Below are 21,371 nucleotides of genomic sequence, written 5' to 3' on the forward strand. Positions count from 1 at the left end.
TTTCAAGTGCCTTTAGTGAGATCCATTTGTCAATTGGCGATTTTGTTTATAACTAAAGTTTGGATCTAGTGTAACTTAAGGAAAAATGCACTGTCTCTGGTGAAAGAGCACATTTCACTCATAAGGGTCTTCTGTTGACATTAATCATTCTCTAAGTGGAGTAAATATAGAGACACCAGGCAGAGCATCTCAGCACTGGCTGGAATTATTTATTCTCCCCATTAGAAGGGCCAATGTAAGAGGCACTTAGTTACCCCATTCCCCTGGGGGTTGTGGATTTGAAAATTCAATTTTCTTTCCCCCTGCCAATCTGAGCCCCCCTGCCCCTGGTGCTAGAGGGACACCCCTTGCAAAATGACAGGTGTCTTTTGGTGGGAGATGATCAACACCTAATAGAGACTCTCTCCTTACCATCTGTGGCCAGGAAAATGGGAAGGATATTCTCAGTGCATAGTAGGTACCCAATTATATAGAAGTATGCTACAACCTACATGGGAGTGAATACTGATGACGTATCCTTAGCATGAGCATACTAATGTATTTAGGCTTTCTGTCTTTTTGGAGCATGTTATACTCCAGGTGAGAACGCTATATCCATCATTATCCATATACCTGTATTAGAAAACCCACTAGTGTTCCACCTGTGAGTCTCCCTTCCTCTCACACTGCTACCACGCTCACAATACTCCTGACACCAGATGTATTAGGGGTTGTCCCCACCAAACAGCTCTGTGTTACACTGGCTGGGTGTTCTATGATTTAACTCACGTCTGACACTCTCTCCCTGGGGACAGTGTCAGACCCCACAGTTTAAGGGCTCCATCCCACAAGACTGCCTCCCACTTCCAATGCTCATGGCAGGCCCAGGTTGTCACCTTTCACTCTAACCAGTCTGCTACAAACCCACGACCCCCTCCTCAGTTTCGACTACTTGACTACAGTGGTTCATACAACTCAGGCAAACAGTTTACTTATGTCTGCCAGTTTGTTAAAGGACGTGATTGAAGAGACAGGTGGATAGTCAGATGAAGAGATACACAGGGGTATACTTACCTGGCAGGGGAGATACCATGATCACGAAGAGATACACAGGGCGAGGTCTGGGAGGATCCTGAGTGTAAGAGCTTCTATCCCCATGGACTTGGGGTTCATCACCCTCCCAGGACATGGATGTGTTCACTGACCTGGAAACACTCCAAACCCCATACTATTGAGATTTTGTGGAGGCTTAACATAAATGTGATTTATTATTACATCAGTTTCCAGGTTCTCTCCCTGCTCCAGAAGTGTGTGTGTGTGTGTGTGTGCGTGTGTGCGTGCGTGCATGTCTCAGGGGTGAGTGGGGGAACAGGCCTTAAAGCTCCAGAATGACTTTGTCTTTCTGGTGAGAAGCTCCCATCCAGGAGCTCACGCAGTCACCTCATTAAAACACTCCTATTGCCCAGGAAATTCCAAGGGATTTGGTGCCCTGTATCAGCAACAGGGGTCAAAGGCCAAATGTGAGAATAAAAGATGCTCCTAAGTGCTCTTATCACTTAGAAAATTATAATGTCTTAGGATACCATGCCAGGAACCAGGGACAGACACCAATATATCTATATACCTATATCTATATTTTCTATTATCTTATATCACCAAATACCAACTGACTTTCCTGTGCCTCAATGTCCTTATTGGCAACATGAAGCAGCTGGAATAAAGGGTCTCCATGGTCATTTTAAGGTCTGGTATTCCATATTCATACACAGGTATTATAGTCTCTCTACACATATATGACTCAGGGATAAATATGGAACCTGAGTCTACCTCTATTAGCAATAAACAAGATTTATTGCCAAGTTCATAAATGTTTCTATCTGATGTTCCAGAGAGTCCCATGTAGTACTCTGTGATATATGGGTTATGCCATCCCATACATTCTGGAAGCATCTGCTGCTTTGATCTGCCCATCTACTTGAATTCTGAATGGTTAATCTTACATTGGTAGCTAATCTCAAATTTGGATACTTCTTCTGTGTATTTACAATGCCTATGCTCTTTGCTCTTACACTAAATACATAGAAGAAATATAGAGCTGCTTAAGAATAAGATGGATTCCGTTTCCCATTCAGGACAACGTCCTGGGTGTTTGCAGCCTGCCTGGTAGCTTTTCCAGCAGATGGCAGATATTTGGGGAACAGAGGAAAGCATTCTTGGCCTTAAACCAAAGCCCCAGTATATTTTTCAAAGCCAGCATATAAATTTCAAAATCTCACATTTTCAGTCTGGCAGTGTTTTATTATCCAGCTTTTGCTGGAGATGTTCATATTGCTCTAGTATATGCTAGAACCCAGATTGAATTCAGGACTTGGAAACTTGCAGTAAACTTCCGGTACACGTGGTACATTGCCTTGGGTTTGTTGGCTAATGGCTCTGAGACAGAACCTCCAAGTTGCAATCATGGATTTGGGACCCGAACTGGGGAGATGGAGAGGCCTCAGAAAAAGGATATGCTTGGACCAAACATAGGGTGGGGTGAGAGTGGAGATGAGACCATCCCTGGGGACTTCAATTCAAGTCAACTGAGTGATCCCCAACTTCCTGGAGATGGTGGCTACCCCCGTCCCCGCCCTGTTCTTCACAGACAGGTGCCCTGTAACATAAGGCCATGGCCATCTCTGTCCTACAGGAGAGCTACCTTTTCTGAAATAACGATCAAACCCATTTTTGCTTCTGTTTGGCTCCTAGGGCGCACAGCACACCGTCGCCAATGTCTGATTTCAACTCACTGTGGGAGGAATGGCAGGCTAAGCAAAAGAGCCAGTGGCTTTGCAGTTGGAGTGCTCAGAGATGGATAATTCATAAGCTGTAGTGGACATTAGCCAGTATCTGGTCATCAGCTGTGATAAGCATACCATGTAAAAACACTGCGCTGCTCGCCTATCTCTAAGCATTTTATTGAGATTACAATAAAAAGGCAATCTATGGAGATTACAAGTCAAAATATTTGGTACTAAAAGTGGAAGAGCTAATTACAATGAAAAAAAAATCAGCATGCAGGTTTCTAAACAGTCACAGACTTGCCTGGAGCATATTAAAAAAATCACATCATACAAGCCCTAAGCAGTTTCTTATTAATCTAGTCTCTATGCTAATACAGCCAAATGGGAAACACAATCTTGGGAATATGAAGGCCAATGTTATTCTATTAACCTTATATGTTATCCTATTTACTTTCCTGTCTTTAATGAATAAATTAAAATGTCCTCTCATTCTCTAATTGCTGGGTACTTAGGGTATGACAATGCACGGATTTTATTCAGCTACATTCTGCAGCCTTAACTGCCCAAACTCTATCATTTTGTGGGGGATTTCAATGAAAGGCAATGACAGATAAACTGTTTACATTAAAAGACTCTATCAAAGTTATTTTGCACCTGGTTTCATCCTAATCCATCTGCTGTTTCTCTAGCTCTGACAGGCTGACCTCTCTTGCTGTGTGTGCCATATTGATGTCATTACTGAAGGGGGCCTTCCCCAGCCTTTCTGCTGATAACAAAGTAAATGGAAATTCAGAGAAACCCCAGGGAGGTAACAACTTGTTCAGCATGATGAGGGAGAGCTGTGGCTAAAACAAGAGGACCGATTACAGCAGGGAAGAGTGTCTGTTGTCACAATGAATGCATTCGCGACAGCACATTGGCTTCCAAAGAGCCAGCTAATAGCAGGAGCAACATTCATTGCCGCATTTCCATTAGCAAACTTTAAATGTGAAAGTGGGCTTGAGTTTAACCTGACTCCATGTTTTGAAAGAGTAACATGCATCCCAGGTATAAGAAACATATCCCAAAGTGGCCAGAACTTTTGTGTCTTCTGCTACCGTGGAAGGCAGCTCATTTGCAATGATCCAGTAAGGACCTGGCCAGGGAACTGGCCCAACAATAACAAAAACAAGCAAAACTGGATCAAATATAAAACCAAAATCAAGAACTTGGATTAAAAGTGAGCTACTGGGGTACCTGGATGGCTCAGTGGTTGAGTATCTACCTTTGACTCAGGTTATGATCCTGGGGTCCTGGGATCGAGTCCTGCATCGGGCTCCTCACAGGGAGCCTGCTTCTCCCTCTGCCTATGTCTCTGCCTCTCTGTGTCTCTCATGAATAAATAAATAAAATCTTTAAAAAAAAATAAAAGTAAGCTACCCGTGTACGAGGTAATGAGTGATCTTTGGCCAAAAAAATAAAATTATGAAATGGAGGGCAAGAGCTGAGAAGACACTATTTTTTTGGTCAATGTTAACACTGTTGAGGGGCAGACCCACCACCAGCCTCCAGTTCAAAAGTCCACACATCCCCAGTAACACACTTTGAAAGAAGTGCCCATCTCTAAGGGTACCAGAGCAATCCTTAGGCAGAAAAAGCAGAAAGATCCAGTTAAATAAAACCAGGTGCATGGGAGCTACCGGGGTACATGGGAGCTACTTGCAACAACGTATCCAGACACAACTCATCAGAATGCCTTTGTGCTCAAAGCAAATCTGAATTGTCTGGCTGTGTTTTTATTTGTTATTTATTTATTTATTTATTTATTTATTTATTTATTTATTTATTTTTAATTTTTATTTATTTATGATAGAGAGAGAAAGAGAGGCAGAGACACAGGCAGAGGGAGAAGCAAGCTCCATGCACCGGGAGCCCGACGTGGGATTCGATCCCGGGTCTCCAGGATCGCGCCCTGGGCCAAAGGCAGGCACTAAACCGCTGCACCACCCAGGGATCCCCTGGCTGTGTTTTTAAAGCACCAACGCCACTCCAAGCTTTATCTCCACTAAAGAGCTGAGTCAGTCACTAACTGAACACTTCCCATCACACTCCTCATTCGCTCAACTTCTTCTGGAGCTAAATGAAGTCCTCTAAAATCTCAGTCTAATTCACGTTAATAACAAGATGGTATTAATATTAAAATGCCCTGAGGGTGGTTTCTAACAATACCCATTTCTTTAGTCTTTGTACTTCTAAATTTTGCTGCTTCTCGTGCCAGTTGGAGATGGCTGGGGATTGAGAGTGCCATGCTCAGGTCCAGCCTGCCTTCAGAGCCCAGGCCCCCCAGCCCCCAGACTGTCCTGCCAGCCTAGAATGAGGCCGCACGCCAAGAGCTGCATAAATCAAGCATCACGATCATCATTTGGTGAAACGTGAAGCAGATGTCTACCTGGTTCTGTGGATAGATGCTGGAGGGAGCTCAGGAGTTTGGCCACCACACATTCTAGAAGTCTTTGGAATAGGTCAAATTGTGGGTAGCTTAAAACTTTAAAGACAGCAATTTTAATAAACCTGTCAATACAATTTCTTTGTTAAGAAAACATTTGAGACTGATTAGGCTGCTTATATTGAAAGAGAAGCACAAGGTCTATATCTTTAGATCTTTTATTGAGCTGCAAGCACAGCATGAATAACTGCTTCTTAGCTGTAAATGAAAATTGATTCCAGGTTTAACTCCTCATTTTCAGGGGTCCTTTAAGTCCCAAGAAGCACACGAAGAAAAATGTAACCCAAGGAAAACTGCAGGTTCAGTGGGACAAGGTGAGGGCATGCAGAGAACCCCGCATGTACCCGCTCTTGAGAAGCCTGGCCCACTGGGTCCTGCTGCCCCAGCCACACACCAGTGGATACACCGCGAACTCCCTGCCCGCCCCAGAGGCCTGGCTGGAAGATGTCCTTTCAGTGAGCGTGGTATGTGGAGGGCCAGGCTGGAGTTTTAGGTCTGTGATGTCGAGAGCAGCCAGCTGAGGGGTAAAAACTGTAGTCAGTCAGCTGGCCACTGGACATCGTGTAGCTCCTAACTATGTTAGTGACGTCCAACCTTGAAAAACAGAACCTACCACAACACAGATATGGACGCAGAGTCTAATTACAAAACACGGTATCCGATTCAAACCCTGTTCTGAAACATTCCAGATTCCAATATGGACTTCAAGTGATGATTTCCCATTCTGGCGAAGCTCCAAGAGAAAGCCACGGAGAGTGCAGCATCACAGCACACCCTCTGTCTTTCTCCAGGGCAGGAGGAAAGAAGGGAAGAAGTATGATCAGAAAGTATGACTCAGCTGCTCACCCACGTCAGTCCTCCAAAGAGAAACTCTTGTTGAGAGACACATAATTTTCCCAGAGGACTTGGTGCAGTGTCACTGGCAACCTGGCCTTTCTTCCTGTCATGTCTGGTTTAAAACCTGCCAGGTGTCACAGGGGAGGAAAGGTTGTTCACACCCAGTTGGGACACTGAGTTCTCTTTCTAGCAGACCCCTATGGACACCAAAGCCAAAGCAAAGGGCAAGCTTTATGTACCAATGGAGCCAAAAGAGGGGACTTCCAATTAATGTTTAAAGGGGCCACAGGGGGGCAATCTGGGTGGCTCAGCAGCTGAGCATCTGCCTTGGCTCCGATCTTGATCCTGGGTTCCTGGGATCGAGTCCCGCATTGGGCTCCCTACAGGGAGCCTGCTTCTCCCTCTGCCTCTCTCTGTGAATAAATAAATGAAAAAATAAAATCTTAAAAAGTAACAATAATAAAAATAAAAGGGCCACAGGGAAGAATAGCCACTGATTTGTGTAGGGCTCATAGTTTTCAGAGCTTTTTCATTCTCTATTCCAAAAGCTATGCTCTTTATGACTACACATATAATTCCCATGGCCAGGGTTGCCACATACTGACTGTTCTCTAGGTAGTAAATTCAGCAGCTCTCTTTAACATCCTACTCCTTACAACAAAAGGCAAAGTAATGTAGCCCACGTCCCAAAGAACATGAGACCTTTTAGATCACTACTAATGATAGTGACACTGACACTGACGATTGTGTGAAGCGATACACACTTACTATGTGCTGAGCAAAGTGTCAGACGATCTAGCCCACATCCATTCACTTAGTCACTAAATCCTCACTAGGACTCAGTAAAGTAGGTGCTATTGTTACCGCCATTTTAGAGACACTTAGGCCTTTGGCCCAAGGTCATCCAGTAAGTGGCAGAGACAGATTCAAGCTGCATCTATCTACGTATGTATATTCTTGCTCTGCCTTCCTACATTGTGTCAGCAGGGCCACACCATCTTAGAAGGTAGCACAGACATATTTGCTTCCTAAACAGTCTCAACTGAGAAAGCAAAGTGTGGCAGGGAATGTGGAGAGAACACAACTTTTTAACAAATGTTTTCAGAGTAACGATCACTATCGCTTTTTCCCCAAAAACCATGTGCATATGTGATTGTGCATCTCTGCCTTTAAAAAGTCTCTAGAAGGTAAAAGCTTGTGTTAAAAACGTTTTTTAAAGCATTTTTTAAAAATTTCATTTATTTATTCATGAGAGACACACACACAGAGAGAGGTAGAGACACAGGCAGAGGGAGAAGCAGGCTCCATGCAGGGAGCCCGACGTGGGACTCGATCCTGGGTCTCTAGGACCACGAGCTGGGCTGAAGGTAGCGCTAAATCACTGAGCCACCCAGGCTGCCCTAAAAACTTTTTTTAAACAACCTTGAGTCTCCATGGCTGACCATTGGCATCTTTAATTTCTATATTATAATTCTCCCATTCCGGCCTCACGCTTCATTTTCTTGTTTGCAGGAATAATGCTTCGCTTTTAAGCACACTCTAAAGGCTCTGTTGGTGTTCCTGCACAGGACCTGTTCAGCCTAGCCAGTGGTGGGTAAGGAGGGGGGAGGTTGTTCTGATTCTGAGACACTTGGCACTGAAATGCCATAGTAGGAACTGGCACGTCTGGATCCTGTGTTTCCTTTTCATAAATACATTGGAAATGCATTCCCTTAGGATTTCTTATGTTGCAAACTCTACCATTAAGGTCTTAGGAGCTTTTGGAAAGGATTGGTATCTACTCTCACTTAGCCTGGACAATCTGGGTCTCCTGAGGTGAGTCCAGGTACAATGATCACAGGTGAGATGATCTGAGATGGTCTCCAGAAAGCTAATGGCTTTTTTATTGGACTATGTCTGCATGAATATAGCCTCCGGGTTCTGAGAAAGCTTCTAAGTACAATGTCAGCTCAGACGAATGGTACGGTCTGGCTCCTTGGACACAACACCTAATGCACCAATGCATTTGTTTCTATGCTTTTGCCTCAATCATCCTGCCACAAATAGGATAATCCTGTAATTCTGTAGCTCAGACCAGAAGCCCAAGTATATCTCTAAGGTTTATTGGTAAGATTCAAAGAAGACAGAGAACCTAACTTAATATCAGGCACAGAGCAAGGGTGGCTCTGTCAATGGGAGTGCTCAGCACTCCTCCTGATGTTGCTGGCAGTATGACAGTCCCAATTACAAGACGGAAGAAGAGGACCCTGTTATCTACACAGTACTATGTTACCTCACCTGAAAGAGTCAGTTCAAAGGAACCAAAACCAGGTGCTCGGATAAAGACTTATATACATGTCCTCACAGCAGTGCTATCTGAAGTAGCCAAAAGGTGGAAACCTCAACATGCCCATCCATCTAACTGATGAACAGGTAAACCAAACAGGTTTATGGAACAGGTATATCCATCCAACGGAGTATCACTCAGCCATAAAGAAGGAAGAAAGTGCTCATCTATGGTATAATGTGGATGGACCTAAAGAACATTACAGCAAGTGAAAGAAGCTAGTCACAAATGGTTACATATTATATATAAAATCAGCAAGTCCACAGAGACACAACAGAGAAGTGGTTGTCAAGGGCTGGGGGAGGGGAAATGGTGAGTCACTGCTTAATGTATGTGGGATTTCCTCCCGGGGTGGTGAAAATATTCTGGAACTGCGTCATGGTTGTGCAATCTTGTAAATGTACCAAACACCACCGAATTGTACACTTTAAAATGGTGAATTTGATGTCATGTGAATTTTACCACAATGCAAAAAAAAGGGAGAATAATTTCAATGCATCCTTCTTTGAAAAAAAAAAAAAAAGAGGCCTCATAAAGCCAGAGCTTACCAGACACTGCTTGGTACTATAACTTCTGCTACTGCACGACATTCTCCTTGGTCTTTAGCTTCTTGCCTTTTAACAAGTCCTCAAACTCTGTAGGGGGCTTATTTGTAAATGTTTGTAACGTTGCATCTACTTCTTGCTTCCAGGGCCCAGTGAGGGGGGATAAATTGTCATTCTGCTCTGCCTTAGGTCTCCCCATTCAACCTCCCCTTCAGATGAGAAGCTTGGTTGATGAAGGCATGACTGGCCTAAGGGCGGCATGCCACAGCCAGCTGGCCAATGCACCAATTGGGATTCCCTGATGGTCTCAGCACCAACACGAAGTCAGCAAACACACACCCTAAAAAGCCAGATGATTCAGGCCAACAGACCCACTGCCGCTCCTTCAGGTAAATACAGAATAAAACAACTTGAGAGGCTAAAAAGCAGATTGCGTTTATGTAATCACAGAGAGGAAGTCAATGTGCAAAACCTACTTTCACTTATTGTTGATTACTGCTTTAAACATTTCCATTAAAAAGTAATGCCGCATCTGTCAAAATCAATGATCTAGGATTTTTTTGTTTTATTTACCACCACTGTGCTCGTCACTGGTCTATTAAATGTAGAAAACAGGAAAAACAGACACTGGAATTTCAGCATGCATTCTGCATCAACTCTGAAGCCCATGACTCACATAGGAGAGGGACTTCTTGCACCCAGGACAGGAACAGCAAGCCTCCGGGAGACAATGGAGCTTGTTCTTGACAAGGCACCACAGTGCAAAGATGCAATTGTTACATGTTGCAAAAAACACAAGCTTAGGAATAAGGAGGAGAAAGTAAAGGCGAGCCAAGTATTGGCCACATAACATGGCAAATGACTTCAATTTTCTTTTATTGTACTGTATTTTTGTTTTCAATTTTAAAATTCTACCAAATGGCGGGAGTTCTGGCGTGGCACACAACTGTATAGGAGAACAGGGTAGGTGAGCCCGGAGAGATTTTCCTAAGCTTTTCTTTGCTGTCTCCTCACAACACATTTAGTGAATATGGAATTCTGTATTTTAAAAAGGATTTTATTTATTCATTTGAAAGAAGAGAGAGAGAGAGAGAGAGAGAACAAAGCTGGGGTGGGGAAAGAGCAGAGGGAGAAGCAGGCTTCCCACTGAGCAGGGAGCCCAATGAGGGACTCGATCGTGGGACCCCGGGATCATGTCCTGAGCTGAAGGCAGACGCTTAACTGAGCCCCCAGGCACCCCTGGGGTTCTGTATTTGATAATTATCTTGACACACCAGTGCATGAGCATTCCTTAAAACCGTCTGCTTCCAGTTTCCTAACACAGCCGACTTGACCATCCAAAGAACTTGGTCAGGTACCGGTACAGCTGTTAAAAAAGGCACTCCTCCTGTGTTCCTCATCGGAGGTTACGAACACACCCAGGAGGAGCCCACACGTGAGACAGTTCAGCCACAGAGAAAATGCATAAGCATCGCTGACACCATCCACCGCACTGCCATTCTCATGGCTCACGCACGATCCTTGGCCTTTTCCAACCCAAGTCCAGTCTCACCAGAAATGCTGTAAAGGCATTTCTGCTCTCTCCTTTGGGGGCAAGTGCTGTACACACTTACAAATGCAGAGTGGATGAAGACGGGGTGGCAGCAAGTTTTTGCCAAACGCCTTTGGTCCGAAGGCTGGTGCACGCTGCAGGAGGCTGGGTGCCAAGTGTCGGCACGTGCTCTGAAGTGGTACACCTGGGAGAGGGGAATGCAGCCCTCGCGTTGATGCCCTAATTAATTAATGAGCGTGGGCTGTAAGCCTCGCGTCGGCCTCACTAAGGGAAAGTTACACCTCGCCCGAGACAATGCTGAGTCCGAGAGAGGGAAAGACAGGCTCTCACTTACTGACGACCCCTACGTGTGTTTGACAAGGGAGCGGAGGGAGGAGGTGTGAGCAGTTTTCAAGAGCTCGGCATCTCCTCGCTGGAGCTTGAATGAAACCATGAACTGATTCCACCTGTTCCAGACCACTGTGCCCAGCCGTGCGGCTTTCCCCTCTCTCTGCAGCCCAGAGATGAAGCAGAGGGTAGGCTAGCGGATGGCAAAACCCTTGCGGTCCTTTATGCTCCCTCCCTTTGGGTCCCAAACCAAGCGTGAAGCTCTTCCTACCTGGTAGAGCTCAGTGGCTGTGCACTGAGTGGCCAAGGTCTTCACAGGTTCAAGGTCATCTTCATCACTGCTCAGCTTCAGATCGTCCTCAAGCATCCTACAAGAAAAGCAGGGTGATGTGCGTGTTAGAAGGCGTCTTTTCTAAATCATCCTCAGCTACATCTTGCAATGAGGATAAAATATTGAAGCTACAATCTGACAGCTGCAATTCTGTCAAAGGTGCAGAGGGAACCAAGATTCTTTCAGCTAATTAGATATTTGAGCTCTTATATTTATGTGTCATACTCGGCACACATCTTCCCTCTCTCTACCTTCCCCTAAATCAAGGGGAAAAAAAAGGACTATTTCAGCATCTCCAGAGATGACTGGAGTCTATATATTTTTACTACTGAAAATGTAATAAATGTACTGATCAATCAGTGTGGAGTGGCACGTGACACGGGATCTCTACAGGAAAGGAGGCTGTGAGCCTCCCATGAAAGAATTGGGGCAGGGTAACAGCCCCCAGCTCTAGAGGCTGTTGTTGTAGCCTGCTGGGGCTCTCTGGATGACAGAGGCAAAAGGCCCAGCAAACTTTCCGCTGCCTCACAGTGCCCTCTGCACCGTGGCAGTTCTGTGGCCACAAAATAGCTGGGCAGAGAAATGGCTAGTCATTAACCTTTTGATATATGACCGATCGCTTCCTGTAAAATTTGATCCAAGAGATGTAAGCCCATGATGTGGATGAGAAATCTTTCTCTCCTAAGGCAAGGTACCTGAAAAATACTAGTGGTCCGAATTTTGGCAATGAACTAGCACTTTCAAAATTGTTTATCGAGCACACAGAGCCTCTTGTTTCCACAGTGCCACCCGCTCTATCCCCAAACCTGAGCCACAGTAGGAGTGACTTATGATCTTAAAATTCTAGTTACACAGCCTTCAAAAGACCAATTGGTGTGAATATTTCTAAGTACTAAATACAACTTTAGACCTCATTCCCAGCCTTCAAATGGGGGCAGTCCCAGCCTCCCTGGACCAATGACCATTTTCTGAGCATGATTTGCTCTTTCTTACTTCCAGACTCAGAATCAGGCTCAGTTCCCAGGCTAGAATTTCCTTCTTCAACTCTGAAAACCCTATTTTTCCTCCATAGCTCAGCCAGATACCATGTCCTCCACAAAAAGCTTTTGAGAAATAACACCTAGATCAGAAAAAACACCTTTTCCTTCTGCCCCACCCTGGGTCCAGCTGGAGCACAGCACTGCTTTCCACTGAGCAAGCCCACAGTGGTCACTCATTCCCGCATGGCTGTGGTTGCAACTTACTTCTGTCTTCCCAGAAATGATAACGCTTGCCACCCTCATTTTGCAGACAGGGAAAGAAGGTTCAGAGAAGCCAAGTGCTTTGTGCAAGGTCACACGGCTAGTTGTGCTAGAGCCAGTCCTAAAACTCTCATGTCCTGATTTCTGCCTGAGTGTTTTTTCCAGAAAGGAAGTTGGAAAGCAAAGGGCAACTTCTAACTTGATAAATAAAGGAATAAATTATTTTAGAAGTTATGTTCAAATGTTCAAAAGAGATCCAGGTCAAAGTGGGTATCCACTCTTAAGTCTCTGAGGGAAGCACGGCTCTCTCACTTTCATGCTCAGCCATAGAAAACCAGGATATGTTCACTGAGGTCTGAAAACCAAAGACTGATAGAATGGTTGGAAGGATAGCTGTTTGAGTTGGTTGGATAGTTGGTTTGAGTTGGTTTCAGATAAACTAAACTTGCAAGATTTATGACTGTCCTTCATGAGACTAAAGGATGTTTTGAAGATCTTAGAGAAGAAGACAAAATGTATCCCCCCATTTCTTTTGCAGTTGCAGGCTGATGACACCGAGCAAATAATTCTTTACAACACATTGTCACAGACGGAGACTATATTATTCTCATAAGCTACAGAACATAAATATTTTAAAACTACCTATGCTGGTCATGAAGTGTCTCATTTTCCGTGTGTGTGTATGTGTGTGTACCTCAATTCAGGTAGGCAATGTCTATGTGTTAATTTCCATAGAAGTGTTGGGCAAAATAAATTATTGATAATTCCTCATTCAGAAGATCCATTTATGTGTCACGGAAAGTGCTAAGTATTTGACCAGAGGCTTGTAATTTGGCCTGTATGAAGCATCAGCTATCATTAGCCCCATTTTCCAGGCTGAAAGGAACACTGAGGCTTAGAGAGGTAAGGAACTTGTTTATGATCACACAGCTAGGAAATCGTGGAGGCAAACATGGAACTGGCCATCTCCAGCCAGAACTCGAGAGTATATAATGTCTTCCTAGAGGGTGTAATTGACAAAAGATGGTATATTAAAGAAAATCAACAGCAACAACAGAAAACCCACAAAACACACTGGTGAGTCAAGATATTTAGATTCAACTGAGGTTACTCATAAACTCTGATATCTTGGGAAAGTCACTTACTGTCTCTGAACCTTATCTGCATCCCTTGTCTGTTAAAGGGCATAATAATCATTAAACTCTTTCACAGGGTGGTGGCAGTGGTGAACATAATATCAACTAAAGCATGTGAAATGCTTTATGAAAGCACAAAATGAATGCAGGGTATCATTAAGTTTGGAAAGATGTCATCACAGTTAGAAATAATGTACACCATTAACACTGCTAACAAGTAATCACAAGCAAGTCTTCATGAGACTTTGTTGTCATCTTCCTTTGCCGAGCAATCAGAAGGTAAGCTTTGTGGTGACTCAGACCGTGTCTCCTAAAATCTCCAAGCTAAAGCCAAAAATGGGCTTGTGGTCTTCAAGCTACTCTTCTTTGGGGAGAACTAGTAACATCCAGAGCCATAATTCAGAGACTTGAATTCAACAGTCATTTTCCTCTCCGACCAACTCTATGTGATTCTAACATGGAAGTGAAAGGTCTTCCAATGTCCAGTTTTGGAAATAGGTAACCGATCTCCATAGTGATTGACATTAAACACCTCCCCCACGCAACAAGCTTGGTATGGATTTGGTTATTAATAAAGGACAATGGGACGCATATGTTAAAGTCCTGGTAAACACAAGTTGAGAAGTAACTAGGAAGGCAAACCACCATTAGTTATCTCTGGACGTGTTAGGCATTCATTTCATTCTGCTCCTTCACTGACCTATTAAGCTTTATTCTTGAATATACATGCACTTGTTTGCATTTCCTTCCGTAGCTAATACTCAACATTACTCAAGGGAAAGAGGAGGATTATGAAAGATTTTGGATTTAATTATTATAGCGGCACCATTCACACCCACTGCAGTTAAGGTAGTCTCAGCAGAAAGATGGTAAGTTCTTTTCATGAGGTCACAGCTCCATAGACAAATTCATCACACGCTGGGTATCTCACAGTGTGAGAAAATCATGCTCATATGTATTCCTATGTGTGTAATCTTAAAAAATGACTATTGTTCTTCCACTTCTCAATTCAATGAAAATGGAACAAAGTAGGCCTCCTTAGTGACTTTAGATATTTGTTTGGGATCTGGTAGTTAATAGTGCCTATCTCTGTGAAAACTCTCTGGTTTTTACTTTTACCAAGACATAATTTCTATATTATTATGAAGTTAAATAGTTCAAAAAACTACATCCACAAAACCAAATCCTTGCCCTGAAGGAAGGGTGAGTTGCACCCAGGGTAGCTTCTGTTGCTAACTCTCTGGGTCTCAAGCTGATCCTGGTAACCTCAGAGGGCTCCTGGCACTGGGACATCCCAGCACATGACACTGTGACAGGCCCTATGTGAGTTATAATCATAAAATCATAAGATCGCTCTCTATTAACCCTGCCACTTCACATAATGGAATGCTTAGGTGATTCTGAAGAGGAAAAAACAGAAGGCTTGGACCATTATTATAGAAGGTTCTATGGAAATGAAACCTTTAGTTGGGTTTGCTCTCTTGAACTAGTCAGTACAACTCTTTGAATCTCAATTTTCTCACATGTGAAAATAAGCAATAATAATATGCACTTTGGAGAGTTTGGGAAGGATTAGAAAAAGCACATTTGTACAGATCACCCAGGAGTCAATATAAATAGCTGTTGTTTGCATACTGGTCATTATTGCTATTGCTATCATTATTATTACCTGAGAAACGATGCTTTACAGAATGGAACAATAAAACAAAAGGCTCTGCTGGTGACCCAAAGACTGGCAGAGGTATCAAATAGCAAGCATCATTGGATGCCAGGTGAGGCATGGTTCAGAGATTCTGAAGGAGTTTGGAAAGTTTCTGCACTTGGATTTACACTTCAAGAATGTTCCAAATTCATCATGGCTGTTTTGGGTTTCCTAAGATCCTCCAGAGTACTTAAGATCCCCTGGATATCTGAAGCCTTATTGTAAGATGAAACACATAGACAGTTCCAAGTGAAAGTTTAAATAAAAATAAGAGTGGCCCTGATACCTTGCTCCTTCTGTCTGTGGGGTGACCTGTAGGTCCAGAGATATGAGCAAAAGATGGCCCCTACCGGAAGCTGTGCTCACCTTGAGCACGTTGTCTTTGGGCATGCCACTCTCAAGAGGCATTTCCAATAAACATCCGGCTTTAACCGTTGTATAAAAGGCGAGGGTTGATCCAGAAGGATCAGAGGCTGTTAGTTGATCCAGAATCCTTGCTCAGAAGCAACCTTCAGAGCCCTGAATGTGTAGGTTGCAAGCCTACAGATTGCCTTTTTGTGAATGACAAAATGGCGCCCCTCTGGGTGGACAGCTTGTCAGGCGTACTGCTTGATACTGGCTGGATTCCAGCTTCCAAGTATCTGTGGAAAGAGCTGCAATGCTAGTGACCGACACTCCGACAGATCATGGCTCCTACAGTTGGAAGTGCCTGGAAGGGTTATCCATTCCACCTTGTCACCCAATGAACAAATTTACAATATCCCTCACACATGGCCAGAAGCCATTGTCTGATGGGTAGCGGGCAATGCTTCTATTGTTCAGGAGCTTTAACTGTTAGAAAGTTCTGCCAGTTAGGAACTGCCCTGTGCTTTCTTGGAATTTCCATGTGGTAGCCTGAGTCTTGTTCTCCACACCCCACACTGGGAGCCTGGACGTGGAATGGTGTCAGGGACAGAGCTAGTGCTGCTGGCTACACTGTGTGATGGGAGGGTTGGGGATGGAGGCAGGAGCTGGGCTGCTGCTTCATGTAGGTTTGGGGCTCTAAACTAAAATTAGGAATCATCTTATTGAGGGCCCTCTTCTAGAATAGTAACTTAGCCCTACTGACTCCTTAAAGGGTACTTCTTCTTCATAAAGTAGGCTGGGAGGAATGAAACATGATTGGTTTAGAATTACTCGGGGAATTCTATATTTTCCTACCTAGTGCCATGTAGTTTCTGCAGCACTGAATCATTTGTTGGTAAGCAAGGCGGGCAATGAGGAAGAGGCAGTGATATTTTTCAAAGCACTCATTCTGTTTCCCTGATGTAAGGAGGCTCTGGCTTTTTTTCTTGGGAGAAGTTGCATTTAATTTTCTCAAGGTTTTAGCTTCAGTCTGCTTCCATGACCACCCTGCTGGGAATCCTAGAAAATCCCAGTCTGAGGGCCACAGAAGTGACAAATGGTTTGAAGATCTAGGCTATATTCCAGAGGGATGAATTTCCCAAGGCCTGTTGGGTGGGGCCCTCTAGCCCAGTGCCGCCCAGTGGGCCCCACAGCCTGGGTCTAAACTAGATCATGCACTCTGCCATGGGCATGCAAATCAGAGAAGGAGTGTCTTTTGTTACTGATGGCCTTTAGGGGTTTCATAAAATGAGCACCCCGTAAAGTTATTCTGATTTCTTAGCAAGAGAACTGGAAGTTCCTTTAGGAATAATACAGGCCAGGGCTTGGCAGACTGAGGCTCTCCATCCAAAGCCACCCTCCCTCCATTCTTAAGTTGCCTGTGAGTTAAGGATGGCGCTGACCTTTTTAAATGGTTGAGAAAGACAAAATCAAGAGAAGGATGATATTTCATGACATATGAAAATTATATGGAATTCAAATTTCATTATCCATAAATAAAGTTGTATTGGAACACAGCCATGCTCATCCATTTGCATATTGGCTGTGCTTTTATGCTACAATGGCTGGGTTCTGTAGTTGTAACAGAGAACACATGGCCCCCAAAACCCGAAATATTTACTATCTGAGCCTTTACATACCAAAGTCTGTGGACCCTCTGCTTGAAGCCAATAGTTTCAAATTCTCTTTAAATTCAAGAATCCTTCCCCTGCCCAGTGAAATCTTACAAGGAACTCCCAATGAAAAAGAGATTAAGGTACCACTGTTTTTGTCACAGCCAGGTTTTGGGGGACATCTGGAGGGCCCCAGGGATTAGAGGAACATAGTGTGTGAAAACAACTCAGCTACATAAATCTTATTTGTTGGAGTAATTCTGGCTTCATGGATATTTCATAGAACTTTGTTAGAGAACCTAAATTTTAGTTATGTAACCTCTCTGAACCTTGGTTTACTCCCCTGTGCAATGGGAATGAAATAATATGTCTCTTGGAGATCAGGAAATGCTGAACAGTCAGTTTGCGCAGAGTGTAGAGTACATAAAAGGCAATAGTAGGAAAAAAGAAATGAATAAATATCCTTTTTCTAGATGTACCTGTGGTACGTATGGATTTATATCTATGCTACACGCATAAGCCAAAGCTAATAGCGTGAGCCTTGATATATATGACTATTGTCTTGTATCAAACTGCCACCTCTTCAACCTTGGACTTCCTCAGAATTGATCACATAAATTCAGCACCATACCAATTTTCTGCTCCATGGTCATTATTTTGAATTTGATTTTCATTTTATTGGTATATTTCTCTGGGTTATATAATTTTCTCCCAATGCGGGAACCCAAGTTATCATGCAAATGACAAACTGCCTAATATAATTCAGAGGGCTTTCAATAATGTTACACACAGCATAACACTATCGTATCATTTTTTCAGGGTGTGTGTGTGTAAAAAACATCTAAGAGTGGATTTCCCCAGAGAAGACCATAACCCAGTAGACCCAACTGGACCTGAAATCAAATGTTGAGATAATTCCAAAGGAGAAAAGAGAATTCTTTGACTTTAAAAATATCTCAGGCATGGATCTGGATATCTGACATTGTACTCTTCAGTAAGACCATGCAAGTCATCTTGAACAAACTTCCTGGAGTCATACTGGCAACAGAGAGTCATCCAAGTGGATTAATAGAGATTCACCTGAGACCATTTCCTGGGCCCAATATTTGTGGGTGAGACCCAACTGCAGCCCTTAAGAAGACAGGTTGTAGAGTTGGTCTGTGCTAATTTGAACTCCAGCTCTAAAACTTACTGAGTGTGGATTTGGGCAAGTTATGGAACTTAGAGCTTCCATGTTCTAATCTGTAAAATGGAGCCAATAATAGGACCTATTTCAGAGGGCTGGTATGAGGATTACATGGAATGATGTATGAAAAATAGTTGGCAAGCACTCAATAGTGACTGTTACTGTTATTATTACTTGCCATGACTGTGCCTGAAACACAGTCATGGGGAGCAACTAGGAGTGGGACCTGGTCCCTCCTCCTAATAAAGCGTGCCCTTTAGCAGGGACAAAGCCTTCATAAACAGTGACAATGACAATTCAATGCTACACAGAGAGGCTGGGGAAGGCTACACAGAAGTGGTGGCCTTCGAGCAATATCTTGGAGACAGAATGATCTGCCAGGGGAGTCAGAAAGGAAAGGGCAGCCTAAGGAGAACAAAAAGAGGTATCAAAAGACCAGAGGTTTTGAGGAGAGTAGGGTACTTGGTTTGGCTGGAGTATACTATGTGTAGGTGCTACTGAAAAGCGGGGAGGCTGAGGAAGTAGGTTGGGGTGAAACTCTTTCTAAAGAACAGAAAGGAGGACAACCAAAGCTTTTAGGTGGGGGTGGGGAGCATGGAAGGTCAGAAGTAGAGATCTCTGAGAGCAGGGACTATAAACTGGAAGGAAGGAGCAAGGGAACTGGTTAGGCCACCACTGGAGTAGCCAAGGTGGCAGAGGGTGATGGCCTGGGCCAGAGCACAGAGAGTGAGGGTGGAGAAGAGAAGGGGCAAGAGTCTCAAGACAGGTCAAAATTAGAACCAACTGAATTGGAGACACTGATGATTGTGGCAACCCAAGACTACTTAGCTACTCCGAGGCCACTGAATTTGTATCATGAATCCCACCAAACTCCCAAGCATGCACACATCCCCACCCTAGGCCACCCCTCGATATTGATGGCTGTCCCTTCATTCTCCCAAGGCTCTGATAATGCTCTAGGACCTTGGCTGCTAGGTAGAAGGAGTGTCTCTCTCTAGCTCTCAACTTGCCCTTCTGGACACACACCCGGTGAGCTGCATTCCTAATTGATGAGGAAGTGCTGACTCCTTGCCATGAAGCCTTCCTTCAGCATCTTAGAGCAACAAGAGCTGATCAGAGAGAAGAAATCCCCATGGTTACCTCCAAAGTACCCCCCCAATCACAGAGGCCATTTCATTACTTATCTCTGTACATCAGCTCTTATTTGTTAACAGATTAAGAACTCCTTTATAGAGCTGGTCCATTAATCTCTATCTAGGGAAACTCTTCAAAACAACTGAAACACTAAGTCACTGTTAAGTGCAATACTAAGTCCCTGTTAAGTGCACTACAAGTCATGCCTGCCGACAGCCACCGTGCCTCACATCAAACTCTGGAAGAGAGGGCAAGGACCAATTCTTAGATCCGAGACATCGTGAATTCTCAGCTGCTGATAACACAGCACTTTAACTTGGAGTGCTTTAAACTCTTCTTCTACCCCATTTTGTGAGAAAGGTCGTCCAGAAGGTCTGTTTACCTGAAGTGACACAGCAGATAGAATTTCCGTTCTGCTGATGGATAAAGAATTCACATGTTAATTCATATCGTTTAAGTGAAATGGTCACACCTGACATTTTAGGCCCAACAAAAATGTTGACAGGCAACATTGCCCCATTTTTTTATGAAAACCCAACCTGATTTCTATGCTCAGGTGCTTTCCGTGGCATCTGAAGGAACCCCCTGACACACACTTTCATTTAGGATAGAAGGAGGAACTGTCTCACAGCCCACATTGATGGTATTTCAGCCTTGTAAAATGCAAGAGCTGGAAGACTTTCTTGGGTACATGGAGCTCAGGAGCATAGCCCTGTGAACATTCCATCAGATGAGCACATTACACACTACCTGTCACACGCTCACACACAAGACAGGCCAAGGCCAAGGCCTGAGTGATTCAACTGGTGAAGATACAGCAATTCACTTGTTGATTCAGTTTAGTACTCACATGATGAAAGAAAGGAAGATTTGCCAAAGGTGTCTGCTCCTTGGATCCTTGTTCCCTACACCAGAAAATATGTCCGTGAAACAGAAGGTGTCCCAGGGCTGCGGAGCAAGCTGTGGGATATCCTGTTCCAGAGGAGTCTGTTCCAGATTTCAGTTAAGGGGCTTTATAGGCTGCGGGTCTATTCTCCAGGGGGTGGGACAGAACATTCTCTACCTCATCAGAACAGGGGAGGTGATGGGAAATGGTCTCATGACAGCCTCCCAGAAGATAGAGGGGGCAGGTGGCAGATGGACTAAAAGTACATCTCAAGATCTTCTTGTCCTTTCCTCTTCTGGGAGGATCACTATATGTTCTGCCAAGACTTAGATTAGCTGTGGTTCAAACCTCGACCCTCCTGGCCTATCTGGATACCTTCAGGATGTCCGTAGTGCTGTGGGAGGATTGTTCCCCTATGCCACCAGATATCTCAGTCAGTTGATAACTCCTCCTTGTGGGAGCTGCTTTTCAGATTCTAGCACCATGCTGAACGTCCTCATTTACTGATGTCTCGTGTCAAACGTGCTGCCCACATTTAAGTTCTAACAAAGGCTAGGTATTATTACCAGAAGCATAAAAAAGCTAATGGACTTCTTTCTCTGCTAAAAGTGATGAATGTGAGCTAAGCTAGCCATAGCTTGAGTCCAAGGAAATGCATATGCAGGAACTAGCCAATATTCAGGTTCCTGGGAGACCAGCAACTTTCCTCTCTGCAAAGCCAACTGACTCGCAGATTACTCCTGAGCACAGTGAAGGTAGGGCCTGAGCCTTCTCTGCAGACATACAGGCCCAGGTTCAAACCCTCCCTAGCTGTAGTTGTTTGGTCATATTGGACCAAATTCCTTGAACTTCCAAATGCCTGGCTGAAAGAAGATCATAACAGCACCACCTTATATAGGCTTCCGTGACTAAATGAAAGAACCC

At 44.0% G+C, this 21,371-nt stretch overlaps 1 protein-coding gene across 6 annotated transcripts in view; it reads right to left on the bottom strand.

Moving 5' to 3' along the window:
• AFF2 (ALF transcription elongation factor 2) overlaps positions 1 to 21,371 on the bottom strand; it is a 471,048-nt gene that overhangs the window by 98,527 nt on the left and 351,150 nt on the right. For all 6 annotated transcript variants that reach the window (XM_077888758.1, XM_077888756.1, XM_077888755.1 and 3 more), the window contains one exon: positions 11,106 to 11,202. In XM_077888758.1, the coding sequence (XP_077744884.1) occupies positions 11,106 to 11,202 (97 nt within the window). The remainder of the gene's footprint in view (positions 1 to 11,105; positions 11,203 to 21,371) is intronic.

This window comes from Canis aureus, chromosome X, assembly GCF_053574225.1.
Source record: "Canis aureus isolate CA01 chromosome X, VMU_Caureus_v.1.0, whole genome shotgun sequence".
NCBI classification, from domain to species: domain Eukaryota; kingdom Metazoa; phylum Chordata; class Mammalia; order Carnivora; family Canidae; genus Canis; species Canis aureus.